At 33.7% G+C, this 20,279-nt stretch overlaps 2 protein-coding genes and 1 long non-coding RNA gene across 6 annotated transcripts; 1 reads left to right on the forward strand and 2 right to left on the reverse strand.

Annotated features, from left to right (window-relative positions):
* Positions 1–3,765, reverse strand: LOC111401688 (LIM domain-containing protein WLIM1-like). Its single transcript, XM_023029547.1, has 4 exons — positions 3,411–3,765; positions 1,371–1,467; positions 1,152–1,282; positions 1–511 (listed from the first exon to the last, which is right to left on the reverse strand). The coding sequence occupies exons 1-4, from the start codon at positions 3,546–3,548 to the stop codon at positions 311–313; spliced, it is 567 nt and encodes a 188-aa protein (XP_022885315.1). The 5' UTR covers positions 3,549–3,765; the 3' UTR covers positions 1–310.
* Positions 3,766–7,041: 3,276 nt separating this feature from the next.
* LOC111401689 lies at positions 7,042–11,629 on the reverse strand. Of its 4 annotated transcripts, none has more exons than XR_002704081.1 (4): positions 11,480–11,629; positions 11,287–11,350; positions 9,177–9,296; positions 7,042–8,892 (listed from the first exon to the last, which is right to left on the reverse strand). It is a non-coding gene; the product is annotated as an uncharacterized LOC111401689 (long non-coding RNA). The 4 variants fall into 4 exon arrangements; XR_002704080.1 differs by lacking the exon at positions 9,177–9,296 and having other exon boundaries at positions 7,042–8,180; positions 8,790–8,892; positions 11,480–11,601; XR_002704079.1 differs by lacking the exon at positions 9,177–9,296 and having other exon boundaries at positions 7,042–7,680; positions 8,790–8,892; positions 11,480–11,594.
* Positions 11,630–11,921: 292 nt separating this feature from the next.
* LOC111401690 (uncharacterized protein At5g50100, mitochondrial-like) lies at positions 11,922–14,767 on the forward strand. Its single transcript, XM_023029549.1, has 8 exons — positions 11,922–12,083; positions 12,678–12,817; positions 13,017–13,124; positions 13,490–13,546; positions 13,737–13,802; positions 13,929–13,989; positions 14,153–14,196; positions 14,430–14,767. Exons 1-8 carry the CDS (start codon positions 11,942–11,944, stop codon positions 14,466–14,468), a joined length of 657 nt encoding a protein of 218 aa, XP_022885317.1. The 5' UTR covers positions 11,922–11,941; the 3' UTR covers positions 14,469–14,767.
* The last annotated feature ends 5,512 nt before the right edge of the window (positions 14,768–20,279 follow it).

The following is a 20,279-nucleotide window of genomic DNA, read 5'->3' on the forward strand; positions in this document are numbered from 1 at the left end:
TGATAAAGAGGATGAAAACAAGTACTCAAATAAAGCAGATTCCCATGTCACAAAACCCAATTTCAAGCTTCAAACAAGAGCATGGCAAATATATCACTCTACACACAGTTTAAGGCAAAAACTGACTCAGTATGATAATTGATAACATAATACAGACAATTCAAATCAGCAACAATCAGAAATTACTCTCAAACAGTCAAAGTTTTTTTCTGTAGTTGCATCCCGTTAACAGTTGAGTCTGAATTCGTCTTAGGAAACCACATTTCTCGATCTGCAGTTATCGCAACAACACAGGGTTCTTAGTATCGATTTAGTCCGTCCCGTTTTCCTCTTTAGCTTGTTCATGCTTGTCCAGTTGGCTGAAGTTGCCTTTTTGCTTGAAAAGCTGAGTATGATGGTGCCTGCAGTAAAGTTGGTGCTCGTGGGCTACATAGTTTGATGGACTTATAACGCAGCCCCCGTGGCTACACTTGAAACAAGCCCTATGGTATGAAGTTCCATCAACAGCCACCTATGAAATTTTTATCGATCAGAGGCTTTAAACCGATTCACAGAAACTCGAGGAAGAATGAAAAATGTTCCTATGATGGATGCTTGGAATGCAAACAATAAACATGTTTGTATAACTTGTTTTTTCTTATTTTTAAGTTAAAAGAATTACTTACACATTGAAAGTAACTATTAACTTACTATCAAAATAAATAACTTGCCTATTTCCAACTTTAAACAGTTATTTTAAAGCTTACTTATTTAGCCCTTGTTTGATGATCATTATTTTGAAAAAATGTTTTGAATAGTGAATTTTTAGAGAATGTGTGATTAAAATGTAGGGAAATGTCATTGGTTTATGTGCTATATATTTTATTGCTTGAATGTGTAGTTAAAAATAAGTATGAGAATTAAAAGTTCTGTTTTAAAGGGAGACAAACACGAGGCTTAATTACAAATGAACCATCTAAGCTTTGTCAAACATGTTATCAAAAAATTTGGTGTAGGCTACATGAATCCTTTTAGCACTAGGATGATCCAAAGCAACTAGGATGGTGTTCTTATGTTAAAATTTGATGATTGCTAACTCCCTATAATATTCATCATTTCATATCCATTCTAGCCAATCTGTGTCTATTGCATGTTCTTTTTATTACGAGTACCTTTTCAAGGGGGTAAACAGTTTTCTTGCAAGCAACACATTTATCCTGAGTTCCTCCAAACATACTTGAAACTTTGCTACTTGTATGGCTCTGCTCAGTGGATCGGTCAGCCCTAGCAGTTTTAGGTGCCCCTGTAAATAATGTATAGAAATGGATTAGCCAAAGCACAAAAAATCAGAAAATGTGAATTGGTTAGAATTAACTCAATGGTTCTACGACCTTCAAAACTCTTATCTAAGCTGCCAGTCATTTTGAAAAGTTGATCAAAGTGAGGTTTGCAGTATAGAACTCCTTCATAGGAACAGTAATTACTCAGCTGCAGAAAAGAGAATGAAGTGAAGGTCAAAAAGGTTATCTCGACAGAAACTTATTAAATATGCCAATATAACACGGAAGACGGATTGCATAGAGGAAACAGGGAGAACGTAAACCATAAGATCATCTGGGCTTTTATGTCCCACAAGTTACAGAGCGAAATGAAGGTTAGTTCTTCATCAATTTTTCACTCAAGTAACTTCACTTATATGAGATCAAATAATTGCAATGAGGGCAGTGTAGAACATCAGATATCTATGGACAGAAAGGATAATATGGTCTTTCCTTATGAAAATTGGCTAGCTAGACATAAACATCAAATCACATAAACCATGTAGAAATGACTCGCTAAAACCAATTATAGGCAAAATAAACAATATTTTCTTCAAGATTAGTCCACCCATTTTATGAACCATTCACAGTGTTGTCCTAGAAATAGTATCTTTAGTTGCTAATCATGAACAGTCAATAGTCATTGATTGATGTTCAAGCAAAATGATGAACGTTTTTAGAAGCTTAGCCGAGGAATTCAAATATTAAAGTTCAGAAACATAAACTTACTAGTTCATTTTAGTCTACTGAATCCTTTTCAGATGTGTGATACTGAGAGGGAGAGGTACACAAATACATATGGAGTTATAAACTTCAACTTAGTGGAAGAAACTAACACGAAATTTAATAGAAGAAAGCCCATAGAGGCCTGCTAATACAAGAATTCCAGGAGAGATGAAGATGCTTTTGTCACATGAATGCAGTTGGCTTATGGATTCTTTCATATAACGGTGGAATAAATGGCCTATTTCACCTTGCAATCAAAACATCATAGCCAAGTAGTCAACTGAGTATAGTTTGTAAACATAATACATTCCCTCATGTTGATGTATACTGTATACACTTCACATAAGAAAGATAGTGCATGTGATGTTCTCGGACAGTGTAGTCTATAGTAGAAATGGACCTCCAGAAAAAACAATGGATATAAAAGAAGAATATGGCAGAAAACTTTGTTTGCTAGGAGACAAATCGCCAATTCCTCAGAGAGAAACCTTGTGCTTGTCATTTCAAAGTTCAAGCAGCTAGTTTGCTTCTTCAAAAACATCCGTGAGCAATCTAGAGATCCATGTACTGTTATTGACAAAAAATACAGTTTCTTGGAATTACACATCACATCCTGGAGAACAGTTTGCTTCTTGACCGTACAGTATGAATTGGAACCATAATTTACTGCTAAAGTGTACAACAGTTTGGAAAATCAAATACTAATAATGGAGGATCCTTATGAGAAATCAAATACTAATAGACGAATGCCTTTGTCTTTGTCGTCCAATATAGTTAAATCCATTTGATTAAAACTACTTGCATTTAAATTGAAACACACAAGATACCATCCGGTCGAACAGTTCAGTCGAGAAACAGCATATGAATTTGACTTATAATCAAATTATAGGAAACCCTCGTATTAATTACCCACATTAAGAAGAATAAACATCCAATATCCAATCTTATATACTGGGAAAATCAAAACAAACATAGTTAAATCCATTTGATTAAAACTACTAGCATTCAAATTGAAACACCTAACACAAGATACCTTCCGGTCGAACAGTTCAGTCGAGAAACAGCATATGAAATTGACTTATAATCAAATTATAGGAAACCGTTGTATTAATTACCCACATTAAGAAGAATCAACATCCAATATCCAATCTTATATACTGGGAAAATCAGAATTCCAACAATCAAGAACCAAGCAGCCATTGACATCAACAATCAATCCCAATCCTTCAACCGATGACTGATTAATTCATTCAAACAATAACAGTTCGAGAAACAACATAATCTGTACACGTACCAAGTTGTGTGTATATGTATCTATATATCTCTATTTATATAATTATATGCAAGTAAAGTTCAATATAAAAGCAAAGAAGTGAAAAATCAGACCTTGAGGGTACCCTTACAGTGGTGGCATCTAAAACAAGCTTTGTGATAAACCTTGTTGTCAGCAGCAAGTTGATCCACCAAATACACAGTCTTTTCACAGGCCTTACATTTTTGGGTTGTCCCTGCAAAAGTTGCCATATCCCTTTCTCTGTGCTTAGATCTTGATTCTTGAAAATACCCAAAAATCCGCAAATCAAAATCAGTTTTTACAGAAATTGATGCAAGACAACTGATTTCTCTTTCTTCTGAAAAGGGTTTTGTTTTTGAGTTTTTACAGGTCAGCCAGTCAGAGTAGTAGTGCAGATTACCATGTGTTCATCACAGCACAGCCAAGAAGCCACCTTTGACAAATTTGACAAAATTTAGCTGTCCACATTAAGGGCATTTAGTAATATAAAATAAATAAACTAACCAATGATTTTTTTTTCTTTCTTTCGTTTTTTCAAATGTTTACCATTTTTCAATTGTGGTAAAAAGACTCTATAGTTTCAAGTTTAGACAAATTCAACCGTTAATTATTGGAAAGCTTAATTTTGACTCATTTTTTGTAACTATGTATATTTCTGCTTTAGAATTGTTGTGTAATTTTCTTATGATAATGTTATATGTAATATTTAATTTTGAAATAATAATTTCGTACATAATTATGCCTTGTTGATGTATGAAATATTTAACACATTGCAACATGTACAAGATGAAAATGTAAGCATTGGTCAAGTGACAACCAGATAATTTTTATTTTCTTTTTCCGCTCTAAGATGAAAACGCATTTGTACAAGGATGGCCAAATCTAAATTTAAAATATAAATTAAAGTTGAATTGCGTTGAAAAATTGTAAGTCCCATGAAATATTTTGTTAAAATAAATTTTTAACTTTGATTTTGATAAAAATTTAAATTATAATTTCTATCAAATAGGAACTTAATACAAAATTTTCTAAGTTGTCATGCATTATTTAGGATTCTATTACGGTATAAATATTCAAATATCAACAATAATTTCATAAAATAGTAACCAAATCAAGAATCAGAATAATTCTTTTTCCATATTTTTTGAAAGTGAAAGTAAATAATTTTGTATACTTGTTTTAAATGGGTGAAAAATAACTGCCATTTTCATTTTTGAAAAAGTCAAGCTTAGTCATGATTAGGTGTGATTTTAATTTTATTTTTGTCACCACATCATGTGAGACGCATAGGTAGCTAAGGTAGGGCGGGCGCTTGAATAATGTACAACTCATAATGCTTTTCAAATTCTTGAATAGCACTTGCTTTTTGTTTTATATTCATGAAAAAGTTACTTTGGCAGTTTAAATATTTTTATTTCATTAATTTCCCTCCCTTTGTTTTAGTTCAGAAGACCAGCCACATTTATGACCTCTATATGACTTGTGTTAAAATAGTTTAATAAATGTGTAATTAGTACAAACCGTTTATTGTGCAAAAATTTCTTACCTTTCATTTTTTGATATTTTTATTCCTAGTTTCACATTTAAAAATGTCATTTTCATCTAATTTTTCAATTAAACAATATAAAATGATAAATATGCCCTCCTATTAAAATTAAACAAAAAAGAAAAGAAAAATTAAAGAACAAATTACAATTATACTCTCAATTTTTTAATATTATTATGTAAAACGTCCATACATTTCATTTTTTAGCATTTTCACCCTTATTTTTATATTATATTGTAAAAATCATTATTTTCATTTATGTTCTCAATAAAAAATTATAAAATGATGAATATACCCTCCTATTTAAATAAAAGAAAAATAAAGACCAAATTGCAACTACACTCCCAAATTTTCAAAAAAGGTAGAAGTAAATTCCAAATAAATAATTAAAAAAAAGAAAGTGATTTTTTTGAAAAATTTGGAAGAATAGTTGTAATTAGTTCTTTATTTTTGTTTTATTTAAATAAGAGGGTATATTCGTCATTTTATAGTTTTTAATTTTAAAAAATGGATAAAAATGATAATTCCCGCAATGAAACGTAAAAATAATAGTGAAAATGTCAAAAAAAAAAAATGAAAAGTATGAACGTTTTGCACAATAATATTGAAAGGTATAAACGTTTTGTTATAATTTTCCTTATAGTAATTTATTTGAGATCATTTACAGTTTTTTAAAAAGTTTGGGTGTATAATTACAATGTGTTCTTTAATTTTTATTTATTTTATTTAAATAAGAGGGTATATTTGTTATTTTACATTTTTTAATTGAGAAATAGGATGAAAAAAACTTTTCAGCGATGAAAGGTAAAAGTAGGGTAAAAAAAAAAAAAAGGTATTGATGTTTTGCACAATAATATTAAAAGGTAAGGACGTTTTCTACTAATAACCCTTTAATTAATCTCCTCGAGGGGCCTATTATCGAATACTTTACGGTTCAAAAGTTTAATTTTATTCATCTCTTAATTTTATTAAATATTGTAGAATAGTATCTGCAAGTTGAATGAGTGAACTAAAAATGAACAGAAACTGCTAACGATTAATGCTGGCCCCATGAAAGGATCCAACACTAATAATATGGATGAAATAGCACTTCACACAATTAAAAATGAAAAAGAGCCTAAAATTTTGCTCATTAGATTATTCATTCATGTCCCGTACAGCATAACAAACATTATCTCGGATATACCACCAACGAATTCGTCTAAAGTACTTGAATAAAAATTGGAAAACTAGTTCAAGCTCCACTCAACTGCCATTACAGTTTGCTAATTCAATGAGTTGCTTGAAAATATCAACCTACTTTATTTTCAAAATCACTAGCCATTGGGGTCAGGGGCGGACCCACGGTGGGTCCTGGTGGGTCACATGACCCACCAAGGTTTGAATTTTTCTTTTTTTAAATTTAATATGAACCCATGCAATTACAATCCAGTCATCATTGTTGAATGTTGAAGCTACCGGAAGCTTGAAATAGGAAAATGGTTTTAGGCTTTCATTTTTTTTTAAAAAAATTGTGGACTTCTTACTTTGGGCTTTTTTTTTCTATAAATCGGCCCATATCCAAAGGCTTGAAACTTTGTATTGTAATGATTGCCTCCTTAACAATTTAACATATCACAGACAAAACCAATTTTTACCTTCCGCTGTGCGCCCCCAATCAACAAAGCGAAGCCCCTACCCCCATTAGGCTTCATGTAGATTTCTTGAAGAATAAAGCTTTTTCCAATGGTATGGTGTCTCTTAGAGATATTTTTCTTTTCTTTAGAAGTCTTTACTGGAGTGGGGAGGCCGACAAATGGGTTTGAAAACCTGTTGAAGGAATTTGTGACATACTGCTTGGAGATTGTTTTATTGAGTGTTTGGGAATCTTATGTTCGTATTTGCCGATATCTTGTTTTACTCTGGTGTATGGATTAACATCGGTTGGATCTAGATATACAATTAAGATAATAAAATTTATTGATTGGTGATTTACAGATTTATTATTGTGATTTGGGGTTCTTGATTTGTGATAATTTATGATTTGAGGTTTATGATTTGTGAATATGTGATTTATTAAAATTGTAATAATGCCGTGCGTTTGTTAATCTTTCCTTTTAAATGCTGTCAAGTATTGCCCCCCAATCCCCTGTCACTTTTATGCAAATTTGTGTAAAACTTTATTGAAGAAGCACACAGACTTTGAATTGTTTGGCTTAATCCCAAACGTATGCATTGAATAAGTTTATATAGACATTTACACCAACTGAACTGAGTTACCTTAGGAGACTGACTAGCATATATTGTTACAATATTCCACTCTAATTCAAAAGAAAGTTGAGATAATTCTGTACTAGAATCTTATCCTAATCTGAACCTCTTTTCTTGGCAGTATAGGTAGGTGCTGATGTGCATAATTCTGCTGTAGAATCTGGTCCTCTTTTTTCGGCTGATTCACGGGATAAAAATTTCACATCGGTTAAATACCGAAATATTGACCAATTTAAAAAGATCTTAAACTACTCCTCTTAACAAGGTTGACCATATTAAGATAAACAATTTGATCGTGTCCCACTAACTCAAAGTCTCTGTGTCCGTCAATCATTAGGGTCCCGGAAAAATGTCTGTTGTACCATATCATCATAATGTCCATTTCCCTTGCTCAGTTAATATTTTGCATGACAGCGTGGAACACCTATAGGCGAAAAATCTATCCCCCTCTTTAGAGGATGGAAAACGGTGTTAATGTTGGGGCTTCCAAAGTTATGCACTCTCTTTCGCTTGATTACAGGCTTCTTCTCGAATTTCCGCTTTAATATAAATCTCGTAGCAGCATCCTGTAACAAAGGTGAAGGATAGCAAGGTAGAAACCAGTTTATTAATAACGAGAAATTTGACCTTAATGGCTTCTTTGGTAGAGTTGATTGTACAGTTAGGAACAGTAGCAGAGAAGAAAAGGTTGAATTTTGTCAATTTTACTGTCCAATCCTAACAAATACTGCAAACAAACCAGTCCTAAAAAGTATATCATGTTCATTCACATAGTAAACAAGTTGAAAGTAATCTATCAGTCAAATCTATGCCTCGTCACGAACCCCAAAAATGAAAAAAAAATTCCAAAATGTCATTTGAAGGTGCGACTAGAGACACAATTGTGCCTCTTGGGAAAGTAATATGAAACATCATTCTCAAACATGATAGAACACAACAGAACAGAAGTCCGACTGTTGCAGAAACTGGACAGGACAGTGCAAGACATAGAAGCTCTTGGCCTTCCACAGATATATTCAACTATCAGATGTGTGACCCAGTATTCACGTTTCACTTCAGCCATGACCTAATGGTAATAAGGGAGACGAGCAATACAAGTAACAGCGGGATTAATCCTTGATAGAATAGAGTAAAAGACAAGTATCCCAGTGAAACAAGATTGCATGGAAGAGAAGAGAAGTTGAATTTATTTGTGACAGACTTATATAACAGACAATGTATTTCTACATCACCTAAGATTCCAGCAAAGAAAGTCTCTCTAAATGTCACCGTCCAGAATAAACAATCAGATACAAGCCCTAAGTGGTGATATGAACCTTTACTAACATATGCAGAGATTATATGAACTGTTCATTATTGTCATTCTTGATTTCCTAACTAACCAGTCAATAGATCACCAGTCAATAAATCAAGTGAATAATCAGATTATTCTTATACCAACTCAAAGAATATAGGTCATCCCAATTCCCAACATCCACAATGCATTTTATGGCTCTTTTACCCCACAGCTCTTAGGTTTTATGTGTTGCAGGTCTATTAGCAATAAACAGAAATTAGCTAAACAAAAATGATCACATGACACCCCACTAGGTTTTGTATTGCACCCCTGTTAGTCATTGAGCAAATATAAAGTTGATAGAATCAATTATAATTTGTGGTGAAGAGATTGGCATACCAGCTACAACTAGCACTGTAAGAGCATCTCCTACTACTTTTAATCGCCGAACGCTTGTCTTATGTGATTTGAAGCGCTTTAGTGCTGGATCCTCAGCTAAGAGCTGGAAGACAATAAGCTTATTTCAGAACCAATGCAAGAGGACAAGAAATCACCTACTTGAGTTCATGAACATAAAGACAAAGGTGTCTATGAAGAAAAATCAAGTACACCTGCCACACTTCTCCAGATATGTTCATTTAATTCCACAGAGAGACAGAGAGAAGAATAAATAATATCTACTAAGGCTTGGAACATGAACGTTCCCATGAATACAATTAGAGCCATGCAATAGGTTCAAACAAGATCCTTTCAACTGACAAAAAAATTCTCTGAAATGCTTCATACCTAATTTGTATGATCATCTGGGTGGAAAGGACCTGTGGATGGACTATCCTTTGATATGTCACCACCCAGAAGAATCGTGCAGCAAATATATGTTCAGATGCTACATATGAAGTTTTGAGACTGATTTTAACAGCAAAAAATAAATAAATAAATAAATAAAGTTTAAAAAAAATATATCATGCTGACCATCAACTAATAAAGTTTATCTTCATTAACAAATGAGCCAATAGAGCAGAAAACTAATGAAAAAAGATTAAAGGAGCAAACCACAAATCTTTATATAAATGAACACTATAAGAGGTTAATAAGAAGTTTGCCAAGGCAGATAATGATTATGATTATGATTATGATTATGATTATGTAGGAGATTGAGGGGTTAAAACAATGCCATGTACATCAATATAAACTAAATTATAATGTTCATAGTCAAGTGGTGCATCTCTAAACTTTGACGTCCTGAGATCAAATAGATTATTCCAATTTTCCCAACTTATTGGAGCAAGCTTGCCTAGGGTGGCAAAAAAATCCGTCATATCCAATACCCACGAGGCCTGCTTAATCAGGTAATCAGGTTGGGGACGAGGCGAGTACTTGTTAAACATATAAGCCCGTCCCGCCCCTTCAGCTGGTCTTGTCAGGCCCTGCTCTAGGGGCCTAATGGACAACATTTCTTGCATGGTCTTGGCTTTGTCATTACAAGACTCGCAGTTAATGAATCATCCCAGCTTAGTTCCATTTGAGTGACTCAATAATTAAAGGCTGTATGGATGTGAGGTTTCATTTACTTGGTAGAATTTTATGCTTTAATGAAATTAAATGGGCTATTTATTTAAAATCAACCCATTCCATTTAATAGTTTCATTTATTTATTTTTCTTTAATTTCTACAATGGTGTATGACGGATTTTTTAAGAATTCGATAATTTAAATGGAAATCTCCACCAAAATTTCATTAATTCTAATAGAAAATGACGATAAGATTATCTAAGGAATATGAATCTATGATAAACAATAAGGCCCTTAGTTTATCAAATATATTCTAATAATTTAACTTTTAAAAATTAATTAATTAATTAAAAAATTTAATAACTACATTATTGTCTCACTTTAATAAATGGGAGCAATAAAATAAATTATCAAAAACTTAAAAGAAGGGTACATAAACGGGGCAAACGCCCCACCCTGCCCCCCGACTCACCCCACCTTAAACGGTTAATGGGCCGGGTATGGGGCAAGAAAATTTCGACCTGCCCCATTGCCATCTCTGCTTACCACATTCCCACAAAAATGTAAATGAATAAAAGGAAAATGATTATGGAAAACCTCATCAACGGAATTTGCCTACATCAACTGGGGCAATGAAGGCCTTGCCTAATGCTCGAGTCCTTAAGCATAAGAAACACTATGCTTCCTGTTAAGGTATCTCATTGATCTCCATAGATGGGAAGTAATTTTTTATTTTTTTAAAAAAAAAAAAACAAGGTCTTAAATGTGATGAAGTACATTGACAAGTAACCTTTGTAAATGGAATTGTTAAAAAAAAAACCCAAATTTATGTTTCCAGCATTGCATAGAGGAACTTCAGTAAGAAAAATTAGAAAAAATAAATAAATTCAAATTTGACTTCAAAATCTGAAATTTTCTGACTACAATTTCATAGCTAGATTTTCAATCCACAAAATGCAATCTAGCTCTTAAATTCAAAACCCCTGTCCAGCTAAGCAAGAAAATTATATAAGAAGCCTACAACTTGATTAGTCTCATTATCGCCTGATCAATTTAACAAAAAACATCATTTATCTCAAATGAACATAACATGCAGCAATCAAATTTACAAGAAATCCATATATCAAATTAGCAATCCTCCTTCTCTTCAGACTACTCAAAAAACAATTCTGTTCATTAAGTTGATATATATGTTCAGATCTGAACGACTATAACTTATGAAATTAGATAAAATAAATAAATAAAGCTTATTCGAAGCACGTAAAACTTATTCTAGATAATAATAATAATAATAATAATAATAATAATAATAATAATAATAATAATAATAATAATAAATAATAATAAAATCAGTCAAACGGAAAGAGAAAAACTCTAATACTCACATCTCACGAGTTCCAGGTTCGATATGAAATCCACGCCATGATAACATTAACGAATCACAGGTTTCTGCGGTAAATTCCACAAATAAATAAATAAATCCATTACCACGTTAAAAACGCATATATAATAAACGATTAGCATAAACCACAGTCTACACAGAATAATATATGCATTACGTAACGCGTATGTATATACCTGTGAATGCAATCGAAGTGTAGAGAGTGCAGTTTTCTTAAGTAAAAAGCCATATCTTTAGAGAGAGAGAGAGAGTCTCAGCTGAAATGCCATAATTGGGTAGAAAAACTGAATAATGATAACTCAGTGAGTCAGAAGATTTAACATTTTACAAATTGGTCCCTATTCTTTTCCCACATTCTATTCAATCCATAATTTAAAACGACGTCGTAGGTCTTTGGACCCTTTGGATCGAGAACAGTCCATTAAGCTGATCAACCCAAAGCCTCATTACTTGGACCCGTTTGTAAAAAGTGATATTGACATAAATAGCACCAAATAAATTTTTTAGGTGTTCTAAACGTATTTCCTTTCAACGTTAATAACTGCCAATCATTCTGATGAAGCACGTTTCGCCACGTCGACAGTTTCGTTTCGTTAGACACAAATAAAAGAAAGAAAAGCAAAATTATTATCAAGAAAATGGCATTACGAGGAGCAATTCGTGTTGGAAGACAAGCCAATTCATCTCTGTTTACAATTCCTTGTTATCTTCAAACGATATATAAAGTTTCTGCTTCAACCCCACGTAGAAGATTAAATCCAATTTCACATAATCAAACAGGTACATGTTACTCATCATACCTATATTTTTACTGGGCTCGTGATTTAATAATTATATATTTTGTCTTAAATTTCAATTGCTCGTTTGAACTTAGACGGATTGAAATATTCTGGTGAGGAGAATCTGGGTTTGTTTGTTTTCACCTGTTCAGGTTGTTTGTTTATTGTTGTTGTTATTATTATTATTATTTTCTTTTCCCCCCTTTCAGGGGAGGGAAATAATTTGATAGTGATTTTAAGTGCTCATAAATGAGCAATAAGTTGTGATCTACAAGATGTGTCGATAAAAAAATATGTTTAACAAGCCACATATACTCTGCTGATCCCAATCGTATAACAAGCCGCTGGGCTAAGGCACAGTTCGTCCCCTTACGAGCCGGTTTTAAAGGTAAGCTATACCCTACCAATGTGATTGTTACAGTTGGAATCGGATCAGCCCTTATGGGGATGACCCTCGTTTGGGAGGCGCTACTTTCAGTAGAAAATTGTTTCCATATAGTTACCTAGCTGAGAATATGGGTCTGACATGGCCATGGTTACAAGTGTTTTTGTCTTTATTCCATCTGTTTAATATCTACGCATCTCTTTTTCCCAGGATTAAAATATTCGATTAGGGCTGTAAGTGGAACATCTGTGGATCCTATAGTATCCAAGAAACAAAATGGGGAAGAATCATCACAGAATTGGAAGATTAAAATGCTTTATGATGGGGAATGCCCACTGTGTATGCGCGAGGTATTCCTATTTGATGATTTCGATTAGATGGTAGTGAACGGTACCAAGAAGTAGTTAATGTTTTTTAATGTTCTGTTCTGACTAGTGCTATGTACCATACATGCTCCTTTCTCCCGATATTGTACTCGATTTTTACCTTGAGAGAACTTTTAAGTTAGTTTGATGTTATTTGAACCGGAGTTTTATCTACTTCTCGTAGGTGAACATGCTGAGAGAGAGGAACAAAAGTTATGGAACAATCAAATTTGTCGACATAAGTTCAGAAGAATACACTCCCGAGGAGAATGAAGGACTTGATTATAAAACCGTATGTTGCCTCTACAGTTTGGAATTTAATAATTTTATAGTCTTTTGCAAGAATTCGTGTTTTGGTAAACAATAATGCTACAGGGACAGGCTCAAAAACAAGGTAAAAAAATAGGTTAGACACGTTTCGAAACATGATTGGACACTTTGAAAAATTTTAAAACAGATAGCCAATCACTTTCTGCCAAATTAGTCTGTCTCTAAATCCCTATTTTTTAGCCAGTATGACTGACTTTATTCAAAGAAGGTTCATAGTTAGCGTAAAGCTTTCTCAAACATTATAGAATTCCCTGTCTATTAAGATCATAATTACATACACGCGTCCATGTTTCTTTAATGCATTGCTAACGTTCCCATAGTTGTTAGGTTATGGGAAGAATTCATGCAATTCAATCAGACGGGACCGTTGTGACGGATATTGAGGTACAATTATAAGAATAAATGTTTAAAAACTTGACAAATCTCTACGTTTTTTGTTCTTACTATGATACATGCTGCTGGAAAGTAATATCTTAAGAATGTTTTTAAATACCTGGTCAAATTTTCCTCTTACTCTAGCAAGAACTAGTTTCTGAAAATTGAGAGCTAGCGTTATGGAATTGTGCATATGCAGGCATTCAGAAAACTCTATGAAGCTGTCGATTTGGGCTGGGTGTATGCTATAACCAAATATGAACCGGTAAGCAGAATTTTTATGTTCGATTGGTATTTAAGTGGGTGTTTCTGGCATACCTTTTCCATATTTTGAAACTTATCGACTTCGTACGCATAAATTCTACATAATAAGAAAGTGTGACGTCGACAGGTTGCGACCATAGCTGATGCAGTTTATGGCGTGTGGGCTAAATATCGTCTTCAAGTTACAGGTGGAAATTTTTTTCTTGTTTTCTCCTGGATTATAAAACATTGCACGATGTTAAAGAAAAAGATAAAACTAAAATCTTGTCTATTTACATGTTCTCATAAGCATAAAGTTCATAGGCATCACATTCCTGTAATAGTTTTCATCAGACGGCCCTCTTCTTACAGGTCGACCTCCTCTAGAAGAAGTTTTGGAGGCGCGGAGGAAAAAGGTCTGAATTTAGTCTTCACTTTTCTTCATTTTCTATACGTACTAGAAAGTGAACATATTCTCAGGACGTTTTGCTCTTTAATAAGACGAGCAAATTTGCTTCCTGATAAATCACATCAGTGTGTTCTTTCTCGTTTTTCACCGTAGTGCATTTTTGATACACAGTTCTCTTTGAAATCCTTGAGCTTGAGATAACAGAGAAATTCTCTAATGTGTTACTTTCTTACTTCATAGGGAGAAATATGCGACAATACCAAGGCTTGTAAAATGTAGAAATGTTCCATGATAAAATCATCTAGGACATGGATCATGAAGATGGATCACTCCGTGGTTATGGCTTCTGTGTTCGACTTTACGTCTCACCTACAGCTCATGTCCTACGAGAACATGATAGACATGACAATTTCTTCGTAAGAATTATCTTTAATGGACAATTTCTCAATGTATCAACAGTAATGTTGCTCGATTATACTATGTACGTGTCGGTTTGTATGGATTTATACATATTCTTGATATACTTATTTGTTAAATGAAAAGCTATTTGAGGCCAGTACTTCATTCAGGGGTCTAAAGATTTTGCACTTGAAATGCCTGTTCGGATCAGATTTTTGCAGTAGAATTTGATAATGCATGTGCTCTAAGAAGTGATATTTAGTGGCCTTTTTCGCATTCTTTTGAGATTCACCTTGCAATGGGGATAAAAAGCAAAAAAAACATCATTTAAATTTACTCATAGATGGGGAAAAACACTTGTTAGAAAGACAGAGGTCATGGAAACGTGCAGCAAACATTCAACCCCTCCTCGTGTTTGGCAAAGCTTAAAAAGTTTACTTATAAGTATCAAAGTTCTAAAACTTATAATTGTTTTGATTGGTCTAAAGTGAATAATAAGTTAAGGCAAGAGTCAGTTTTAAATAAGTAACAGCAATTTACTATATAACAACAAATTGAGCTTTTTCCTGATAAATTTGGGTCAGTTAATCTGATTATTACCATACAAAGAAATGAGTACAAGAAATCCTCCGAATTCTACCTTCTTAATCATAGCAAAAACTACAAGCCTGTACCACAGCATCAATTTCCATCCAAAATGGACCGATCACCATTTCCATCAGCTTAAGAATTACTTATGAATGCTAACTTCGTGTTCGTTATTGAAAGGGGGTGGCACAATGATGTAGTGTGAGTTGATCAGCTGACTTTTATTTGCTGTTTTTGAACGTGTTAGCTGGTCCCTTAAAAAACGCACTTTTAATTTGCAAAACCGTGTTTCTCCTTTGGACCCTCATGATGATGCTATGTGTCAACTCCATGTCCATTGGATGATTGACCATTTGGTGACTCATATAAAAGAGAGTCCTAGGGTTTGAGACTCGATATATTTTTTTCATTCTTCTAGACTCTTCATTTTTACTCTGGCCGTTCGAGTTCATCTCCTTCTTCCTCTCTGAAAATCATCGAGCTCCTTGATTTTCAACACTTGCTCAAAACTGTTTTTATAATCTTGAGTGATTATCACTGAAAAGTGTACTGTGTTCTTGGGTGAATCGATTTGTGAAGTGAGAAGATTGTATCTTCTATGATCTTGGGTGATCTTTGGTCTGAGCGCGAAAACATCCTAATTTCTAAGCCTTGGTGTGTGATTAACACTCGCAGTGGTCTGATGGTGGAAGAAGCATCTTATTCATTGGCCGAATCTTCATCTTGTTACTGCCTTAGGGCACCTTTAATGAGATCTCCGATTTTGTATTTTAATACATTCATTACTGTATTTTTATTGTTGATTAAATCTAATATTATGGAACCTCCTCTTTACAGTGGTATCAGAGCTTTCGGACGGAGGTTCTTGACTCTAACTCGTGTAGATCTAAAACTGTGACACTTGCTTTAGCTAACCTTCGTTATTTCTTGAAACCCTATTGAAGGGATTTGGTGAGATTGTTCTAGTTTTCGATTACTACTACAAATTAATTGTATAAATTTTTGAGCTGCTGCTACTGTGATTTAATCTTGTGATCTGCGACTGCCTCGGTAATTCCTTTGTCCAGAAACCCTAAGAGTTCTCTGGAATCTGAGGGTTACCTTGACATAAGTCAAAGGTCTTGATCTTAACACTGCTGTGATACTGATTAGCATATAATCTTGGTTCTTGCTGCTCAAATGTGATTTGTGTTGTGAAAAACACGTTGTGACTCTTAGACTTTGAACAATTCCTGTGAAATAACTGAAGTACTTTACAACTTATGATTACTGTATATTCATGTCCCTTGAGTGGTGATACTTGAATTGATTTTCAGTTGTAAATAACTGTGAAGTGTCTATTTGGTCTGTACATTCTGGAACTACATTCAAATCTTTCTAAAATGACAAATACAAAATTTGAATTGGATGTTTTTAATGGCAAAGGAGACTTCAGTCTGTAGCGCCAGAAAATGAGGACAATTTTGTTACAACAAAAGTGTGCTAAAGCCATTGATGAAACATGGCTTGATGATTTAGAAGAAACCAAGAAAATTGAACTTGATGAAACTGCCTGGATTTCAATTTTTCTGCATTTATCTAATAATGTATTAAGAGAAATTGGCGAGACTAATACTGCTGCTGAGTTGTGGAAAAAGTTGGAAGATACATACTTGACTAAATCTATGCCAAATAAGGTGTATCTTCTGAAACAGTTCTTTGGTTTTAAACTTGACTCATCTCTTGACCTTGAGGCTAATATTGATAGATTTAATAGACTATCCCGTGACCTAGCCGACTGTGATGAGAAACTCTCAAAAGATCAGTTGGCTGTGGTCTTGTTAACTTCAATTAGTGATAAGTATAAAAATGTTAAAAATGCAATTGAATATGGGAGAGAAACTCTAACCACTGATGTGATTATTAATGCTTTAAGAAATAAGGAGTTAGAGTTAAAGTCTCATAGGAAAGAATCTATCAATGGGGAGAACTTGATGGCCAAGACTAGATCTAATCCTAAGACTATGAACTTTAACAAAAAACCTGGACATAAGAAAAAGACAAATCCGGAGGATAAAATGAAAATGAAGACTAAAGGAAAGAAGTGTTTCTATTGTCTAAATGAGGGTCATTTTATCAAAAATTGTCCCAAAAGAATTAGTGATTTCAAAAACCAATCTAAAGATGATGGTGGTGATAGGAAAGAATCTATCAAAGGGGAGAACTTGATGGCCAAGACTAGATCTAATCCTAAGACTATGAACTTTAACAAAAAACCTGGACATAAGAAAAAGACAAATCCGAAGGATAAAATGAAAATGAAGACTAAAGGAAAGAAGTGTTTATATTGTCTAAATGAGGGTCATTTTATCAAAAATTGTCCCAAAAGAATTAGTGATTTCAAAAACCAATCTAAAGATGATGGTGGTGCAACCTTAGCCTACAATAATGAGACCTTAATTGATGAAGTCTGTGTGGCTGTAAGCAGTTCACCTTGTCAAGAGTAGATTCTTGACTCTAGCTGCACCTACCATATGTGTCCAAACAAAAAATGGTTTACAGAGTTTGATAATGTAAAGGGTGGTAAGGTTTTAATGGGTAATCATATGACATGTCAGGTTAAAGGAATAGGAACAATTACCTTGAAAGTAAAAGGAAATAATAACCTGGTTTTGGAAAAGACTAGATATGTTCCTGATTTGCAAAGAAATCTAATTTCCTTAGGGGTTCTAGATGACCTAAACTATGACATATTGATTAATAAGGGATACATTAAAATCTTGAGGGGTTCACAAGAGACATGGCCTGTACATTTTACAAACTGAAATTTTTTTGGAGTCCACATCAGCAGCAATCTCAGTCCAAAATGACAAGTCACATATATGGCATAAAAGACTGGGCCATATTAGTGACAAAGGGCTACAGATTTTGAATAAACAGAGTGCCTTTGGAAAGGATAACATAGAAAAACTTAGTTTTTGTGACTATTACATTCTTGGAAAACATAATAGATTACCTTTCTGACCTGTAATGCATAAATCTGTGTCTATACTTGAATATTTGCATGCTGGTCTTTGGGGACCAGCTTCTGTAACAACTCATACTGATTTTAAATATTTTTTGTCAGTTATTGATGATTTTTCTAGAAAAAATTGGACTTTTCTTTTAAAATCAAAATCTGATACTTTTGGTATGTTCAAGAACTGGAAACTTTGATTGAAAACTAAACTGACAAAAATATTAAGGTATTAAGAACTGATAATGGTTTGGAATTCTGCAATTTTGAATTTGATGAGTTGTGCAAACTTTTTGGTATATTAAGACATCGTACAGTAGCACACACCCCACAACAAAATGGTTTGGCCGAAAGAATGAATAGTACAATTCTTGAGAAAGTGAGATGTATGCTCTTGAGTTCAACCTAAGATTTTCTGGGGGAAAGCTGTTAAAACTGCTAGTTATTTGATTAATAGAAGCCCTTCTAGTGCTATACACTTTAAAACCCCTGAAGAAATGTGGAATGGAAAACCTGTTGACTTCAGTAACTTGAGGGTATTTGGTTGTGCAGCTTTTGCACACTAATCTGAAGGAAAATTAGAACCCAGGGCCCTTAAATGTGTATTCTTGGGCTATAGTGAAGGGGTATAGGCTATGGGTAAGGGAAAACAAAGGCTATAAGATCATAATCAGTAGATATGTGATATTTAATGAAGATGATCTACCCTGCCCTAAATCTGAAGATAAAATAGAGCCCTTGAATCGAGATGAAAATGTGGAAAAGGGGGTTGAAATTGAGGTGGAGCAAATCACTTTAAACTCTCAAGTGAACAATGTCCTAAATCTAAAGAAGAATTTGAAAGGATGGCAAGAGTGCCATATTCTAATGCAATTGGGTCTGTCATGTACCTTATGGTTTGTTCTAGGCCTGATTTAGCATATTCTATAAGTGTTTTGAGTAGATATATGTCAAATCCAGGTGAAGCTCATTGGGAAGCCATGAAATGGCTTCTTAGATATATTAAAGGTACATCAGATTTAGGTACTCAGTTTAGAAAACAAACTGAAGGTGTTGTTTTGAGAGGATACACTGATTCAGACTATGCTGGTGATAGGGACAATAGGAAGTCAACTTCAGCCTATATGTATACTTTATGTAATTCTTGCATTAGCTGGAAATCACAGCTTCAAAAGATTGTTGCATTATCATCTACTGAAACTGAATATATTGCTGCAACAGATGCTATAAAAGAAGGAATATGGCTGAAAGGGTTATTAAATGAATTTGGTTTTGTTAAAGAAGTAGTTCTTTATTCTGATAGTCAGTCAGCCATTCATTTAAGTAGAAATCCAGTTTTACATAATAGATCTAAACATGTTGATGTTAGATTTCACTTTATAAGGGATATAATTTCACAAGGAGTTGTGAAAATTGAAAAAATTTTTACTAATTTTAACCCCGCTGATGCAGGTACAAAGTTGCTACCCCTTAACAAGTTCTTGGACTGCTTGAACATGTTAAACATCACTGCATGCTGATTTGAGTATCTAACATGAGTGCAATTGATGTTCAAAACTGGAAGCAACCCCACTGTTGAGTGTATGCGAATCATTGTACCAAGGTGGAGATTGAAAGGGTGTGGCACAATGATGTAGTGTGAGTTGATCAGCTGACTTTTATTTGCTGTTTTTGAACGTGTTAGCTAGTCCCTTAAAAAACGCACTTTTAATTTGCAAAACCGTGTTTCTCCTTTGGACCCTCATGATGATGCCATGTGTCAACTCCATGTCCATTGGATGATTGACCATTTGGTGACTCATATAAAAGAGAGTCCTAGGGTTTGAGACTCTATATATTTTTTTCATTCTTCTAGACTCTTCATTTTTACTCTGGCCGTTCGAGTTCATCTCCTTCTTCCTCTCTGAAAATCATCGATCTCCTTGATTTTCAACACTTGCTCAAAACTGTTTTTGTAATCTTGAGTGATTATCACTGAGAAGTGTACTGTGTTCTTGGGTGAACCGATTTGTGAAGTGAGAAGATTGTATCTTCTATGATCTTGGGTGATCTTTGGTCTGAGTGCGAAAACATCCTAATTTCTAAGCCTTGGTGTGTGATTAACACTC

The sequence above is a fragment of the Olea europaea genome, chromosome 10 (assembly GCF_002742605.1).
Source record: "Olea europaea var. sylvestris chromosome 10, O_europaea_v1, whole genome shotgun sequence".
NCBI lineage: Eukaryota > Viridiplantae > Streptophyta > Magnoliopsida > Lamiales > Oleaceae > Olea > Olea europaea.